At 37.8% G+C, this 18767-nt stretch overlaps 1 protein-coding gene across 1 annotated transcript in view; it reads left to right on the forward strand.

Moving 5' to 3' along the window:
- KIF11 (kinesin family member 11) overlaps positions 1-18767 on the forward strand; it is a 49816-nt gene that overhangs the window by 13071 nt on the left and 17978 nt on the right. Inside the window, exons 10-16 of the mRNA XM_029244626.1 lie at positions 1026-1114; positions 5042-5129; positions 5880-6068; positions 6699-6906; positions 8117-8289; positions 9955-10080; positions 13700-13858. Coding sequence (XP_029100459.1) covers positions 1026-1114; positions 5042-5129; positions 5880-6068; positions 6699-6906; positions 8117-8289; positions 9955-10080; positions 13700-13858 — 1032 coding nt within the window. The remainder of the gene's footprint in view (positions 1-1025; positions 1115-5041; positions 5130-5879; positions 6069-6698; positions 6907-8116; positions 8290-9954; positions 10081-13699; positions 13859-18767) is intronic.

An 18767-nucleotide genomic window follows, 5' to 3' on the forward strand; every position in this document is an offset into this window, starting at 1 on the left:
TCTTCTTCCATCTACTTTCCCTCATATAGTGTATTTGTGGAAGTATCTGTATTATTGTCCTGTAGAAGTTTCCTGTACTATCTTGACATGTTCTATTCTTCATATTTTCTATAAATTGGTAGTTGGATTTTGAGGCTTGATAGATTCAGGTTTTATTTATTTATATATTTTTGGCCAAACTAGTTAATAGGTGGTGGTATGTTCTCCCACTAGGAAGCACAGAACGTGGTTCTTTCTCTTTTTGAGGGGAATTGATTATATTCAAGTGACTTGATCCATTAGTTCTTTAACGATCGCAAAATGATAATTTTCTAATTCAACTATTCTTTCTTAGTTGATTGCTGGACTACCTCTATAAAGAGGAACTTTCCCTCAGCTACCCAAGGGTATAATTCTTATAGGAAAGGCAGGACAAATGCTTGATTCATTTCCTTTGACAGTTTTGAGAGTAATGAGTTGGTTTCCCAGCTTTCTTAATATCATTATAAACTCATGGACTTAAAATATTTGTGCTTACCAATTGTAGTTATATTAACTACAATTGTAGTTATAATATCCTCACTGATGTTCAAACTGTCCCGTCTTTGGTCAGTGGGTACCTCTTAAGTGGGTTCTTGAGTCCTTTTCACTAGCCTAGGCTTCTTTGGCTTTCTTCCTATTTTGTTTGACAAGATGTTGTAGGTTCATCCTGAATGTTTCTTGCCCCAGTCCTAGAGTCAGACACTTCTCTAAGAAATCCTGGTTCCTTTTAATGTGAGATACTATATAGAGACCAACCTGGGTACTGGAGGTTGTGTTTTTTCTTCAGAAGCCTGTATTTTTATAATGAGTGCATTTAAAGGAGTTTTGGAAGCTGTTGAAATACTTTATTCTAAACAGATTAATATTGAATGAAAAGTATGGTTATGACTTTTTATCATACATTCTTATGCTTTAAAAAACATAGGAGGGCTAACTTTGTTTTATTTATTGCATATCTTCCCCAAACTGAAGTGTTACATTGACATGACATTCTTCTTGCATAGGAGTATACGGAAGAGATAGAGCGTCTGAAACGAGATCTTGCTGCAGCCCGTGAAAAAAATGGAGTGTACATTTCTGAAGAAAATTTCAGGTAAGCCCTTGGCTATGGGAATTAATTTCTAAGAGTAAGCATTTTCTGGTTATAGGCTGTTTGAAGTGCCTCCTATAGATGCTTCTTTTCATTTTGACATTAACAAGTAGTTATGAAACAGTTTAAAACTCTTTTTATGTAACTTTATTTTTAGATAATGACAGATTCATATGAAGTTGTAAGAAGAGTACAGAGGTCCTATGTATTTTTCACCCAGTTTCCCACGTCTTAAGTAACTGTTTGTACAGGATCAAAACTGGGAAATTGACGCTAGTACAATGTGTTGTATAATTCTACCTCATTTTATCGCATTTGTAGATTTGCTATAGTTCTACAGTTAAGATGCAGATTTATCCTATCATTACAAACATCTTGCTCTTGCTACCCCTCTGTAGTCATATTCATTAACCCTTCTTCCCCAATGATCCCTAACCCCTGGCAACCACTAATCTGTTCACTTTTTTTTTTTTTTAATATTTATTTATTTATTTGGCTGCGTCGGGTCTTTGTTGCGGCATGCAGGATCTTAGTTGTGGCACATGGGCTTCTCTCTAGTTGTGGCACACAGGCTCAGTAGTTGTGGCATGCGGGCTTAGTTGCCCCGCAGTATGTGGGATCTTAGTTCCCTGACCAGGGCTCGAACCCGCATCCCCTGCATTGAAAGGCGGATTCTTAACCACTGGACCACCAGGGAAGTCCCTCTGTTCACTTTTTAACCCTGGAGTAGTTTGTTTCAAGGAAAGTTTCTACTGAGGCTTTATGTAGAAACAACAATAATAACAGAGGCAGAAGGCAAGTGGGATGCTAAGGATTATAACTTGAAAATTCCTGAATGCGTTTATCCTTGATACTAAGGAGGGTGACTTTCACAGGGCATTTTTGATAATAACCAAAAGCATTTTAATATAACCTTTTACTCTTTTATAGATGTTATATTACATGATCATTCTAATGGTATATAAATCATTTAATAAACTCATTTTTTCCATTTATTTTCAATTACCATAATGTGCTATATCCTCCTGATTGTTGTTCATATGTTAGTTTTACAAATGCTCAAATTTATATTGTGTATTGTAGGGTATTAAACAATAATTCTCCTTTCATTCTTCCTATGTGACTTTAGTTTTGTTTGTTCCTTTCATGGCCCATACGCAGTTGGCAAAAACATTTTTACAAAAATCTTTTGTAAATTTGCACTTAATTCTTAAACTTGATATTTTAAAATGTTCTCTTTTTTCTGTTTCTCTGGTTTTCAGATATACTCCTCTGCCATACACACTAGTGCTGCATTATTTTTTTTCAAGTGTTCACTTTACAGGTGTCCCTATTTCTATCATTTTAATATTTTTTATATGTTATATCTTATTCAATAAAAACATTTTATATTTTAAGTTTGGTATCAGAATGCTAGAAAACCCAACTTAAACTGACTTAAAACAGCAAGGATATTTAGTCCAGTAACTCAAGGATCCTGCTTCCTGTCCTGAGTGGTAACTTTCTTCTAGGGCTAGCTCTGTTCATCAGGGAAGATGGTCAGCAGCAGAACAGCTACCTCCTCTCATTCATGTCTCATGTGGATGAGAAGCTGCCTGTCCTTTAACCATCAAAACTGGCCAGGGGAACATCACTTGTTGATTAGTTTAGTCCTCAGTTATGTCCTTGTATGAACCAATACAAAGGCAAAGGAGTTGAATTTCCCTGATTGTCTTGAGCCAGTCAGGCTTATTCCCTGGATTTAGGGATGGATTAGGCCCCCCACCCACGCCCCATACAGGTTGGCTGCTGTGCAGTCAGGGGAGAGTAATTCCCCAGAGGAAATCTGGATGCTGGAAATAGGTGCTTAGTAGGCAACCAGTGGATATCTACAAGTGGTTTTGTCTCTTGATTTGCTAATATGGTATCTTTTGCTGTTAGTAGTCAAACATTGGACACCGCAGACTTAATTTTCTTATCTTCTGTTCATCTCTTTGATGTAGTTTAGATTAAGAAATTAGTTTGTCCATCCCATTATTTTAAGGACAGTGTTTACTCATAATAGGCATGAGGCATGATCTGAAATAAAGTTAATTCTGAAAAAACTCTTAGAATTATTATACCATAAGTCAGAGAAAGATCACAAAAGCTGCAGCCAACATTTAAAGATTTATCCCAAGTTTAATAGACCTTTTAAAACTATATCAAAACTATATCATTCCCTCCAGCCTCTGCCCACTCCAGCTGGCCTGCCATAGCCAGCCAGCACATGCTGTCTGCACAGGGGATGTGTCTATACAAGGCCATCCATGCCTTTAAGCCTGGGAGAGGTAGTATACTAATTTGAAAAGATATATGTTCCCATATGTTCATTGCAGCACCATTTATAATAGTTAAGATGTGGAACCAACCTAAGTGTCCATTGACAGATGAATAAAGAAGGTGTGATACATAAATAATGAAATACTACACAGCCATGAAAAAGAATGAAATCTTGCCATTAATGTCAACATGGATAGATCTAGAGGGTATTATGCTAAGTGAAATGAGTCAGATACAAACAAATTTATGATTTCACTTATATGTTGAACCTAAAAAACCAAACAAATGAACAAACGTAATAAAACAGAAACAGACTCATAGATACAGAGGACAAATTGGTGGTTCCTAGTGAGGAGGGTGGTGAGGGAGTGGGCAAAAGAGGTGAAGGGGATTAAGGGGTACAAAATTCCAGTTATATAAGTCAGTCACAGGGATGTAATGTAAAGCATAGGGAATATAGTCAATAATATTGTAATAATTTTATAGGATGACAGATGGTAACTAGACTTATTGTGGTGACCATTTTGTGATGTATAAAAATATCAAATCACTATGTTGTACACCTGAAACTAATATAATATTGTAAGTCAATAATACTTCAATTAAAAATTATTTATCAAAACTATATAATTCATTAAATAACAATGTTGCATCCCTCTTGTATATTCAGTATAGGAAAAGCATTTCAAATATCCCATTCTACTTTAAAGAGCTATTTCCAATAAAGAACTAATATAGTTATCAAAAGACTGTTAGAATTAACTCTCCTCTTATACTTCAGTTCTGTCTTTTCCTTTAATTAACAATATCTCTAGCTAATAATTTGAGGAAATCTACATTCTTAAAATTCTTTGCCATTTAAGCACAGTTCGGAATAGAAAATGATTGGTAGTTATGAGGGAACTAGAAGAAGGCAAAAGATAGCACTGACTTCTGAAACTTGCTAATGCTCAAAAAGTCAGAGAGCCCCATTAAAGCAGACCAGAATTGTCTGGTCCAAAATGTCAGTAGTGCTAAGGCTGAGGAACTGTGCTTTAGAGAATAATCGTTTATCTCATGAGGACTTTTGTGGTGGTGTGACAGTGGTATGTGACAGTGGGGTGTGTATTGGGGTATGGGTGCTGGGAACAGGGGAGTGTAATTGCTCTGTATACATACTTTAGTTTCCCAGGTTTTCGCCCCTTATCTCACCCCTTCCTCCTGTGACACTTGATGCCTTCACATCACAAGCCTCTCCTGGATTCTGTGTGTCTTGTTTATACTTCATATTCCTGATTCCTGATAGACACCTAGCTGTATGTCCCACCTCTACATTTTTTATGTGGGTTATAATCTTCTGTCATCTTTGTAGCTTCTCAAATTATATATACACACATGTTTTTTCCCCCTCATAGGTAGGGATTCTCAGTTTCAAAATGGAGAAAACAAGAAAAAGTCTATTTATAAACCAAGGACAAAAATACATTTGTTTTCTGCACTTAGTATCTATCTCTTGACACTTAGGCATCATTGTCATGATAGTGATAAATGGTAGAGATTATATGTAACTGCCTCAATTGTGTTAGAATAAATTTTATAAGAATTAGGAAAAAATATTAACTGTCAAACTCCTTTTAAATTTTATTTTAGAGCCATGAGTGGAAAACTAACTGTTCAAGAAGAACAAATTGTAGAATTGCTTGAAAAAATTGCTGCTGTTGAGGAAGAGCTAAGTAGGGTAAGCATTCAAAACTGTATTGAATGTCATGCAAAAAGCAAATATTAAAGGACAATTTCAGAAGGTGAGGGACCTGATATTTTTTCTTTAAGATTTTTTTTCTTGCTGACCTTTAAACTAAAAGTAAGTTGTATCACAATATTTTTACTATCATCAATGATAATGAAGAAACTGACTATTTTGACACTTATATTAATGCAACATTTTAAAAAATTAACTGAATTGTACAATTTAATGTTAAAGCTAAATAGTGAATGCTGAGACATTTTCATCAACATGTTTATCAGCTGAGGAAATGCAGATGTTGGGAGAAACCAGATGTTAAATAACTAAGGTAGAAAGACCTGACCCTTCAGTGCCACCCTCACACTGGCAGTGTTGGAAGGAATCTGAAGAATTAACACCACCCCATTAGACCTATTACTTGTTTTTTGTTTGTTTGTTTGTTGCATGGCTTGTGGGATCTTAGTTCCCTAACCAGGGATCAAACCTGTGCCCCCTGCACTGGAAGCGCAGAGTCCTAACCACTGGACCACCAGGGAACTACCCTGTTACTTGTTTTTAATGAATTTATAGGAAGAAACCAGATGCCATATAAAATGTTCTAACCTACCTGGTAACTTGTTACGACTTTTACATGGAAATAATTTGTTTGGTTCTTCTAATATTATATTACGAACTAGCCAGGTATCTCAACAACCAGTTCTGCATTTTTTAATTCTTAAAAAAAAAATGTTTAATGTGTTATAGGTTACAGAATTGTTTATGGATAATAAAAATGAACTTGACCAGTGTAAATCTGACCTGCAAAATAAGACACAGGAACTTGAAACCACTCAAAGACATTTACAAGAAACTAAATTACAGCTTGTTGAAGAAGAATATTTCACGTCAGCTTTGGAAAGTACTGAGGAGAAACTTCATGATACTGCCAGCAGGGTTTGTCCTTTGTTTTAATTTGTACTTGCATTAAAGAAATTAAAGAATGGGTAGAAGTAACTCTTAGCTTAAGCGTTAATTGTGAAATTCTATTTATTCACCCCAAATGATACTTCCATCCATTTAAGAAACATTATGTTACTATTTTGTCTAAATTTTCTTCACTAGAGATGCTAATTTAAGAAAAAACTATTCCTAAAGTTTTGAAAATAGAACATGACTTTAATATACTTCGTGGATGTTTAGAATAATGGTGCTGTAATGCTTTACCTGTGGTCATGGTTGAGATTAATCAGTCTTCAAGAATTTAGTATCTTCTAATGAGTATTCAATTTTTTATTAGGTGTACTTTTCCTAGGAATTAGTAACATATAATGGGGGAAAAAATTTGTGAGGGAGCATAATTACTAAAATAGATTGGCAAAATCAGTTTTCCTTGTCTAGATGGCTAGGGGAGGGGAAATAAACATTCCTGGATAAATTAGCATAAGTTTAAAATTTTCTTCTGATACAATATATAAAATTTACTAGCTCTTATCAGGAAAAATCCTTATGAAGCACAGATATTTTCATTAGACTGCTTTTGTCATATCCATCTTATCAACACTTATTTTTAAAAATCATATATAGTTGCTTAACACAGTTGAAGAAACTACAAAAGATGTATCTGGTCTCCATTCTAAACTGGATCGTAAGAAGGCAGTTGATCAGCACAATGCAGAAGCTCAGGATATTTTTGGCAAAAACCTGAATAGTCTGTTTGATAGTATGGAAGAATTAATTAAGGATGGCAGCACAAAACAAAAGGCCATGCTAGAAGTTCATAAAACCTTGTTTGGTAAGTTCAGGCATTTCTAATTCTAATCTTTGTGTGTTTAGTGTGAGACTAATTTCAAAACTGATAATTAAATATCATAAAAACTCAGGTGACAGTGTCAGTAGTCCCCTCCAATGCACACTATCTATTCAGACTAGGGATTAATGCCTTTGAATTAAAACAAATGTTAGTTGAGTTTTTTCTATAAAACTCATTACATACCTTGTTACATATCTTGGGTTTCCTTATTGAAATTTTCTGTGCATAAACATTCTCCAACTTTTTTTTTCTTTTGAGAATGTGTATTTTGAATGTTTGCTATGTTGTCAAAATATATGGGTATTATTTTTAACCATAACCATTGTTGTTATCTTCATTTAGGAAAGTAAGTATCCATTCGTTTATTATTAATTATTTTAAATTTATGTATGTATGTATGTATGTTGGGTCTTCATTGCTGCGCACGGGCTTTCTCTAGTTGTGGCGAGCCGGGGCTACTCTTCATTTCTGTGTGCGGGCTTCTCATTGCGATGGCTTTTCTTATTGTGGAGCATGGGCTCTAGGATCCTGGGCTTCAGTAGTTGTGGCACACGGGCTCAGTAGTTGTGGCTCGCGGGCTCTAGAGTGCAGGCTCAGTAGTTGTGGTGCACAGGCTGAGTTGCTCCCTGGCATGTGGGATCTTCCCAGACCAGGGCTCGAACCTGTGTTCCCTGCATTGGCAGGCGGATTCTTAACCACTGCGCCACCAGGGAAGTCCCCCATTTGTTTATTATTAAAGTATTGTCTTCACTATAGAAAAGTTGGAAGATGCAGAAATGTAAAAAATTGTAAAAATCACCTAGATCTAGTCACTCTAAGCTAACCACTAAAAATTTTGTTTATTGATTTCTAGTTTCTCTTCTTTAACCTCTTTTATCTGCAGTAATACTGTGTATTACCTTCAATTAGAGATTAGTTTTTAGAATATTCTAACTCTTGATTTACACTGCGTTACAGTTTTGGGTCTGATACATCTACAGATGTGCCAAGTGCTTACTGAGTACTGCAGGAACGTATTTAATTTATATTTACAATAATTTCATGCTTATGTAGTGAGCCAATTATTTTAAGCTTATTTGTTATTACAAATTTCCACAACAAGGATATAATTTTTCCAACCTCTTTGAAGGTTGTATTTGTATTTAAATATATTTATTGCCGAGTTTAAATCTTCTTTTTCTTTTTGGTATAGGTAACCTGCTGTCTTCCAGTGTCTCTGCATTAGACACGATTACTACAACAGCACTTGGATCTCTCACATCTATTCCAGAAAATGTGTCTACACTTGTTTCTCAGATTTCTAATATGATATTAAAAGAACAATCATTAGCAGCAGAAAGTAAAACTGTACTTCAGAAATTGATTGTTAGTAAATCTCTTATTTTTGAACGGTTACATTTGATAAGTCTTCAAAACCAATGTTAACTGCTATTCTTTCATCTTAAGCTTTACTAGACACAATGGTAAACATATCACTTTAAGAGAGTAGGTTTATATTTCTAAAGGCAAATCTCTTCACTGTTTTGTTCTCCCAGAAAGATTAATTTCCAAACGTATATATACAACTTTTGAAACTTCTTTCACTTACATCCTGTAACATAAAGAGTAGGAGTTAGTAAGCCTTTTAATAACTAGAAAGAGTAGGTTTAGCTTCACGTGAATTCAAGGGACCCATGACTTGTTAGCTGGCTCAGAAATTGGTCATTCATCTTTTCCTCAAGGGTCCTGGAATAGTCATGCTAATGTTACTCTGACCCAACCAGGAGATATTAGGTAGTTAATTTTAAAACTACAGAAATTCAGAAAAATGTGCAAGAAAAATGACTTACAGAATTTGGAGAACGTATATAATAATTTGTGGGGTCAGATATGTGTGATCAAGCCCTTCTGGCCTTTAACTGTGAGGCTGTTTTTCATAATTCTATAGAAGCCAGCCATCTAATTACACAATGTTGTTTACCTTTTCCATACTTGATTTGTATATACCCTTTATTTTGTAATTGTATCATTTGTCTAGGAAGTTCTTAGTCATCTCACTTTTTTTTCTTTGTACAGGCTCGCTGCCTCCCTTTTTGAGTTTAACATTTGTTGAACATTTTCCAAGTTCAAATGTTCACTGACACTGCCTAAATTCAGTGCTTATGACATTTGGTAGATTTCTTCAGTCACCCAAATTTAACAAAGTTAAAAGATACTCTGTTGGTACTAACTTTTTGGAAATTGATTCATTTGCTAAATGGTAGTCTGTATTTATTGATGACTTCCTATCAAGCTATAAGCAAGCTTGAGTCTGAAGAGATGATTGCTGCTCCCACAGAATGAGTTGAAATTAGTATGCTCGCTCTTCTTTCAAAAGAAAACCAGTACCCTTTTAAGTATTTACTAATTATTTCTGTTATAGTTCCTCATGCTTGCCCTAGTAAAAGGAGCTTTGTTCTGAATTTTTTTCTTCTTTTTATAAAAATTCCCAATCTACAGTACTTTCTCAACTTTTCTATGTAACTTGACAAGAACAAGAACCTTGACAAGTTCTTCTGATACAATAGGATACAACTCGTCAGGTCTTCAAATTTAAATACCTCCAGCCCAAAGCCTACTTTTGAAGACTATTTGGTTTCAGCATTTTTGACTTAGTAATCTAAACTTGTTTGAAATTTATTTCATTAAAATATAGTTGCAGGTGTTTTTTTTTGCTTCCTTTGTTTGCAATGCTGAAATCTTATCAAATGACTGTCACTTTCCCCTCATCTGAATTCTTGACTTCTGTTGCAGTAGACTGTTAAAAATCTATTGTACATCAAGCGACAATTTTTGTAATTACTGTATGCAGGATTAAGTGATTTATGATGAATATAAACTCTAGTAATAAATAGGCTCTGTAGGGTATACAGAATAGAGAATGGATACTTAGGATTTTAATATGCATATGTTTAGTTAACACAGTATTTAAGATATTATGATTTAACCAGCCAGATTTATGGAAGTGAAAATATTCTTTTTAAAGAGTTGTATGTTTATTTTCAAAACCAGAATGTACTTAAGAGTGACCTCCTCAGTTCACTGGAAACAGTTTTATCACCCACTGTGGTATCTATACTGGAAATCAATAGTCAACTAAAGCATATTTTCAAGACTTCATTGATACTGGCTAATAAGGTAACAAATATTCTTATTATCTCAAATTGTTGTTTAAGAAAGAAACTCTGTCTGTGGCCACATCTAGAGAGATGTCTACATGCAAAACCCATGGGTTGTGAGAAGGAATCTGGAAGAGGGAGGAGATAGGATGCTCTCTGCCATTGATGCGGTCAGCAGAATCATGGCGAAGAAAAATGAGAGGGAATGATCGTCAAGATAAATATTTAACTTCACATAGTAACATATATAGCGGTCTATCATATGGTGGGTGAGGAAGATATACATATGAACGTATGCCCATATATGTATGCATAAATGCCTCAACATGGATAATAAAAAACCTCTGAAAGTGTTTAGAAACGGTAACAATCATCTCTCAGAGGTGGGAGTGGGACTGGGTGGGGTTCTAGGGACTGAAGGGGAAAGGGACTATTCTCTGCATACTGTTTTCTACCTTTTCTATTTTGTATGTATTCAAAAAAATAAATAAATGAATTTAAAACATTTTTAACTTAAGAAAAGAAATTAATTTTTTTAACATCTTTATTGGAGTATAATTGATTTACAATGGTGTGTTAGTCTCTGCTATATAACAAAGTGAATCAGCTATACATATACATACATCCCCATATCTCCTCCCTCTTGTGTCTCCCTCCCACCCTCCCTATCCCACCCCTCTAGGTGGACACAAAGCACCCAGCTGATCTCCCTGTGCTATGTGGTTGCTTCCCGCTAGCTATCTCTTTACATTTGGTAGTGTATATATGTCCATGCCACTCTCTCACTTCGTCCCAGCTTACCCTTCCCCCTCCCCATGTCCTCAAGTCCATTCTCTATGTCTGCGTCTTTATTCCTGTCCTGCCCCTAGGTCCTTCAGAACCATTTTTTTTCTTTTTTTTTAGATTCCATATATATGTGTTAGCATATGGTATTTGTTTTTCTCTTTCTGACTTACTTCACTCTGTATGACAGACTCCAGGTCCATCCACCTCACTACAAATAACTCAATTTCGTTTCTTTTTATGACTGAGTAATATTCCATTGTATATATGTGCCACATCTTTATCCATTCATCTGTCGATGGACACTTAGGTTGCTTCCATGTCCTGGCTATTGTAAATAGAGCTGCAGTGAACATTGTGGTACATGTATCTTTTTGAATTATGGTTTTCTCAGGTTATATGCCCAGTAGTGGGATTGCTGGGTCATATGGTAGTTCTATTTTTAGTTTTTTAAGGAACCTCCATACTGTTCTCCATAGTGGCTGTATCAATTTACATTCCCACCAACAGTACCAGAGGGTTCCCTTTTCTCCACACCCTCTCCAGCATTTGTTGTCTGTAGATTTTTGATGATGGCCATTCTGACTGGTGTGAGGTGACCCAAGATATGATCTATCCTGGAGAATGTTCCATGAGCACTTGAGAAGAAAGTGTATTCTGTTGTTTTGGATGGAATGTCCTATAAATATCAATTAAGTCCATCTTGTTTAATGTATCATTTAAAGCTTGTGTTTCCTTATTTATTTTCATCTTGGATGATCTGTCCATTGGTGAAAGTGGTGTTAAAGTCCCCTACTATGATTGTGTTACTGTCGATTTCCCCTTTTATGGCTGTTAGCATTTGCCTTATGTATTGAGGTGCTCCTATGTTGGGTGCATAAATATTTACAATTGTTTTATCTTCTTCCTGGATTCATCCCTTGATCATTATGTAGTGTCCTTCTTTGTCTCTTGTAAATAGTCTTTATTTTAAAGTCTATTTTGTCTGATATGAGAATTGCTATCCAGCTTTCATTTAATTTCCATTTGCATGGAATATCTTTTTTCCATCCCCTCACTTTCAGTCTGTATGTGTCCCTAGGTCTGAAGTGGGTCTCTTGTAGACAGCATATATGCAGGTCTTGTTTTTGTATCCATTCAGCCAGTCTGTGTCTTTTGGTGGGAGCATTTAATCCATTTACATTTAAGGTAGTTATGGATATGTATGTTCCTATTATCATTTTCTTAATTGTCCTGGGTTTGTTATTGTAGGTCTTTTCCTTCTCTTGTTTTTCCTGCCTCGGGAAGTTCCTTTAGCATTTGTTGTAAAGCTGGTTTGGTGGTGCTGAATTCTCTTAGCTTTTGTGTGTCTGAAAAGGTTTTAATTTCTCTGTTGAATCTGAATTAGATCCTTGCTGGGTAGAGTATTCTTGGTTGTAGGTTTTTCCCTTTCATCACTTTAAATATGTCCTGCAACTCCCTTCGGGCTTGCAGAATTTCTGCTGAAAGATAGGCTGTTAACCTTATGGAGATTCCCTTGTATGTTATTTGTTGTTTTTCCCTTGCTGCTTTTAATATTTTTTCTTTGTATTTAATTTTTGATCATTTGATTAATATGTGGCTTGGCATGTTTCTCCTTGGATTTATTCTGTATGGGACTCTCTTGTGCTTCCTGGACTTGACTGACTATTTCCTTCCTGTATTAGGGAAGTTTTCAACTGTAATCTCTACAAATATTTTCTCAGTCCCTTTCTTTTTCTCTTCTTCTTCTGGGACCCCTATGATTCAAATGTTGGTGTGTTTAGTGTTGTCCCAGAGGTCTCTGAGACTGTCCTCAGTTCTTTTCATTCTTTTTTCTGCTCTGCGGTAGTTATTCCCACTATTTTATCTTCCAGGTCACTTATCTGTTCTTCTGCCTCAGTTATTCTGCTACTGATTCCTTGTAGAGAATTTTTAATTTCATTTATTGTGAAATTTCATTTATTGTGTTGTTCATCATCGTTTGTTTGCTTTTTAGTTCTTCTGGGTCCTTGTTAAACATTTCTTGTATTGTCTCCATTCTATTTCCAAGATTTTGGATCTTCTTTACTATCATTATTCTGAATTCTTTTTCAGGTATACTGGCTACTTCCTCCTCATTTGTTTGGTCTGGTGGGTTTTTACCTTGCTCCTTCATCTGCTGTGTGTTTCTCTGTCTTCTCATTTTGCTTAACTTACTGTGTTTGGGGTCTGCTTTTTGCAGGCTGCAAGTTCATATTTCCCATTGGTTTTGGTGTCTGCCCCCAGTGGCTAAGATTGGTTCAGTGGGTTGTGTGGGCTTCCTGGTGGAGGGGACTGGTGCCTGTGTTCTGGTGGATGAGGCTGGATCTTGTCTTTCTGGTGGGTAGGACCACGTTTGGTGGTGTGTTTTGGGGTGTTTGTGACCTTATTATGATTTTAGGCAGCCTCTCTGCTAATGAGTGGGGTTGTGTTCCTGTCTTGCTAGTTGTTTGACATAGGGAGTCCAGCACTGTAGCTTGCTGGTCGTTGAGTGGACCTGGGTCTTTCTTAGCGTTGAGATGGAGATCTCTGGGAGAGCTTTCGCCATTTGGTATTACGTGGAGCCGGGAGGTCTCTGGTGGACCAATGTCCTGAAGTTGGCTCTCCCACCTCAGAGGCACAGGCCTGACACCCAGCCGGAGCACCAAGACCCTGTCAGCCGCACAACTTTTGGGAAGTCTGAGGTCTTGTGCCAGCATTCATTAGGTGTTCTGTAGGAGTTGTTCCACATGTAGACGTATTTTTGATGTATTTGTGGGGAGGAAGGTGATCTCCACATCTTACTCCTCCGCCATCTGGAAGGTCTCCACGAAATTAATTTTTTTTTTTCTTCAAAGATAGAAGATCAGAAGAAGGAAATGGATGGCTTTCTCAGTACACTGTGTAACAATCTACATGAACTGAAAGAGGATACAGTTTCTTCCTTGGCTGAAACACAGAAGCTTTGTGAAAACTTAACTGAAGACCTGAAGACAATAAAGAAAATCCATTCACAGGTATCTTATTTAGGTGATTTAAGGAGTGTAAAAAGAAAGTATTATGATCTTTAACTTGATAATCCCTGTTACAGACTCAAAGCTATATAACTAAATTAGAATCCTGAAAATACCATAGCCACTTTTGCTTACAACAGTAATTAATGTGAAATAATTGAGAGTATTTCTCTTGATCAGTTAATATTTGATGATTTGCTACATGTAGAGCCCTATGCTAAAGCACAATAAAACATAATAGTCCTTTCCTCACATCAAGAAGAAAGATGAACTGCAGAAATATACCATCAGGGGTACAGTTAGAAGAAAATGGTCATAGCATTTAAAATGAACATGTATCTACATTTTAACTTGATAATTTTTGTTGTTGTTGTTTTTACTGTAACATGGATAGTTACTCTCTTTCGCAAACTATTCCCTGCTTTCTTCTACTATTTTTGTCTCATCAGTATCAGGCATTTAAATTGTAGTAAATTGATACAATTCTTTTTTTTTTTTTTTTTTTTGGCGGTACGCAGGCCTCTCACTGTCGCGGCCTCTCCCGTTGCGGAGCACAGGCTCCGGACACGCAGGCTCAGTGGCCATGGCTCACGGGCCCAGCCGCTCCGCGGCATGTGGGATCTTCCCGGACCGGGGCACGAACCCGTGTCCCCTGCATCGGCAGGCGGACTCTCAACCACTGCGCCACCAGGAAAGCCCTGATACAATTCTTAATTTTTATTGATAAATGTAATTTATGACTTGCTCCATGTAAACTATTCCTCAGTATATGATGCTTTAAATCAAAACCAAACCTTCAAGCCAGGCAAGTCATAATCTATAAATATCAGATATATGGAAAATAATTTCTGGTATTCTTAAGCCCTTAGTTATAAATTCTGAAGTTCTGTTAAATGAGGCTATTACTACATGACAGAACTCTTTGGTCAGTGAAACTGTTGACATGGTTTAGTGACCAGTAAAGAATTGTTTGTTTTGGAAAGTGAGGGAAAGGGAATTCATATCCATGTCACCTGAAATGAGAAGGGAAATACATCTAAGGTTTTTAGATAAGAATTAAAGCAACTTTAGCTTTCTGTCCCTGGACACCGCCGAACAAGCATTGTTAAAGTCTCCCCTCTCCAGGGCCCTCACGTCTAAGTCAGAGTCACCCGAAGAGCCCGAACAGCTGCGGAAGCTCTTCATCGGAGGCTTGACTTTGAAACAACCGATGAGTGCCTGAGTAGCCATTGTGAGCAGTCGGGAGTGTGCACAGACTGTGTGGTAATAAGGGATCCAAGCACCAGGCACTCCAGAGGCTTTCGGGTTGTCATGTATGCCACTGTGGAAGAGGTGGGTGTGGCCATGAAGGCAAGGCCACACAAGGTGGATGGAAGAGTTGGGGAACCAAAGAGGGCCGTCTCAAGAGAAGATTCTCAAAGACCTGGTGCCCACTTAACTGTGAAAAAGATTTTTGTTGGTGGCATTAAAGAAGACACTGAAGAACATCACCTAAGAGATTATTTTGAACAGTACGAAAGTGATTGAAATCATGACTGACCAAGGCAGTGGCAAAAAGAGAGGCTTTGCTTTCGTAACCTTTGATGACCATGACTCCGTAGACAGGATTGTCATTCAGAAATACCACACTGAATGGCCACAACTGTGAAGTAAGGAAAGCCTTATCTCAGCTAGAGATGGCTAGTGCCTCATCCAGCCAAAGAGGTCAAAGTGGTTCTGGAAGCTTTGGTGGTGGTCGTGGAGGGGGTTTTTGTGGGAATGACAGCTTTGGTCATGGAGGAAACTTCAGTGGTTGAGCTGGCTTTGGTGGCAGCCACGGTGGTGGTGGCTATGGTGGCAGTGGGGATGGCTATAATGGATTTGGTAATGATGGGAGCACTTTTGGAGGTGGCGGAGGCTACAACGATTTTGGCAGTTACAACAATCTTCAAATTTTGAACCCATAAAAGGAGGAAACTTTGGAGGCAGAAGTGCTGGCCCCTATGGTGATGGAAGTCAGTACTTTGCCAAACCATGAAACCAAGGTGGCTATGGCTGTTCCAGCAGCAGCAGGAGCTATGGCAGTGGCAGGAGGTTGTAATTACTGCCAGGAAACAAAGCTTAGCAGGAGAGGAGAGCCAGGGAAGTGACAGGGAAGCTACAGGGTCAACAGATTTGTGAATTCAGCGAAGCACAGTGGTGGCAGGGCCTAGCTGCTACAAAGAAGACATGTTTTAGACAATACTCGTATATGGGCAAAAAAAGCTCAAGGACTGTGCATTTGTGACTAATTGTATAACAGGCTGTTTTAGTTTCTGTTCTGTGGAAAGTGTAAAGCATTCCAACAGAGCGTTTTAATGTAGATTTTTTTTTGCACCCATGCTGTTGGTTGCTAAATGTAATAATCTGATCATGACACTGAATAAACATGTCTTTTTTTTTTTTTTTAGTGGTACGCGGGCCTCTCACTGTTGTGGCCTCTTCCGTCGCGGAGCACAGGATCCGGACGCGCAGGCTCAGCAGCCATGGCTCACGGGCCCAGCCGCTCCGCGGCATGTGCGATCCTCCCGGACCGGGGCACGAACCCGCGTCCCCTGCATCGGCAGGCAGACTCCCAACCACTGCGCCACCAGGGAAGCCCTAAACATGTCTTTTAAAATGTGCTGTATGAAGTTAGTCTACTCTGAAGCCATCTTGATAAACTACACCAACAGTGTGAAGTTAGAATTTCTTCATGGTGATGCCAGGTTCCAAATTTATTTACAACCCGCTTGTGTGGAGAAGACATTGTCTTCAGAAACCTTGGTGTAGTTGAACAGACAGTTACTGTGTTGTGACCTGGAGTTCACAGTTTAAAGGGTCACCCAGGGCTTCCCTGGTGGCACAGTGGTTGAGAGTCCGCCTGCCGATGCAGGGGACACGGGTTCGTGCCCTGGTCCGGGAAGATCCCACCTGCCATGGAGCGGCTGGGCCCGTGAGCCATGGCCACTGAGCCTGCGCGTCCGGAGCCTGTGCTCCGCAACGGGAGAGGCCACAACAACAGTGAGAGGCCCGCGTACTGCAAAAAAAAAAAAAAAAAGGGTCACCCAAGCAAAGGAGTTTTTTGGTTATTAATATGATTGTTGGCACATCCTATGCAATATATCTAAATTGAATTATGGTACCAGATAAAGTTCTAGATGGGAATGAAGTTTGTGTATCATCCATTATCATGTGTGATCAATAAATGATTTAGTACCCTCTAGAGGGAATTCCCTGGCATTCCAGTGGTTAGGACTCGGTGCTTTCACTGCCATGGCCCGGTTCATTCCCTGGTGGGGAAACTAAGATCCCGCAAGCTGCACAGCACGGCCGAAGAAACAACGAAACAAAACCCTCTTGAATGGAATGAAAAAAAAAAAAAGAAAGATAGCAACTTTAAAATAAGATTATTTGTTTCCCTAATTGATAAGCATGAACCTTTTCAGACAAAAGGTTAATATTGGAAATTAGTACAAATGATAGTTAACATTTATTGAGCAACTCACTGTGTGTTTATTCCTCCCACCAATATAGATACAGGTTCTATTACTAGCCTAGTTTTCTAATGAGGGAACTGAGGCCGCAAGAGCATCTTACAATAGTTAGATCCCCTTATAGCCATAGTGGTGATGATACTGCCTGAAAGGCATCCATTTTTGAGGGGGCTTTTCTATATGTTTCTAGAACATATTCTTGCTGTTTGAAATTGCAACAAGTTTACCTTAAACCTGCCTAGATCTTTTTAGGTATGTAGATCAGCTTTTTATTAATTAGCTGTTTTGAAATGTTTAAAATTGGCAAGCAGCTGTTTAAAAACAAACAAAACGGGACTTCCCTGGTGGTCCAGTGGTAAAGAATCCACCTTACAATGTGGGGGATGCGGGTTCAATCCCTGGTCAGGGGCCTGGGATCCTGCATGCTGTGGGGCAACTAAGCCCGTGCACTGCAACTACTGAGCTCATGCACTTTAACTAGGGAGCCTGCGTGCCACAAGCTACAGAGCCCACATGCTCTGGAGCTGTTGCACCACAACTAGAGAGAAGCCTGCATGCTGCAGGGAAGAGTCCACACGCCGCAATGAAAGATCCTGCATACCTCAACGAAGATTCTACATGCCGCAACTAAGATCCGACACAACCAAAAAAAAAAAAAAAAAGTGCTCTTAAAAACATCCTAATATTTTAAAAAAAATTAGAAAAAAACCCACCTATGCTGTGAAAAGTATTTTAGCATGAGTGGTTTGACTTCCCTGGCTTAAAGGAAGCAAGTTTACTAACTGAGCTATTTCTGAGATATTCTAGAACTTGAGGTTAGTGCTGACAAACCAATGATGTAAACTCTGAACACCTGGTTACATGTAGATAAATCTGAAAATACCTGCATTTCCTTCTACTTTGAGATTAGTAAAAATACTGACACTCTATTCATAATCAAAGTGTTAGATGTATATTGTCAGCTGATGTGTTATTCAGAAATGTGTTTAAAGATCCCAAGTATGAGAAAAGGTTAAGCTCTATTTATTTATTTATTTGGCCACACCTCGAGGCTTGCGGGATCTTAGTTCCCCAACCAGGGATTGAACCCGCACCCTTGGCAGTGAAAGCACAGAGTCCCAACACTGAACTTGTCAGGGAATTCCCTCTATTTACATTTTATTAATATGATCCAACTAAGTTCTGTAAAATGTTTCAGCTCTATTAACTGATAATATTTTTGGACTTCTTGACCCATTAGATTTTCAGCATTACTTTGTCTTCTAGTAGTGTTATCAGTTAAGAAGCAACTATGTATATCTGTCAAAGTGGTTCTCAAACACAATGTGACGTTTTGGTGTATTTGGTTAGTTTTTAGGTACTCGGAAAGTAACTTGTTACTTATAGTTAAAATATGAAAGTTTGCTAATTATTTACTT

Source organism: Monodon monoceros, unplaced genomic scaffold (genome assembly GCF_005190385.1).
Source record: "Monodon monoceros isolate NGI ecotype Baffin Bay Population unplaced genomic scaffold, NGI_Narwhal_1 Super_Scaffold_4, whole genome shotgun sequence".
NCBI classification, from domain to species: domain Eukaryota; kingdom Metazoa; phylum Chordata; class Mammalia; order Artiodactyla; family Monodontidae; genus Monodon; species Monodon monoceros.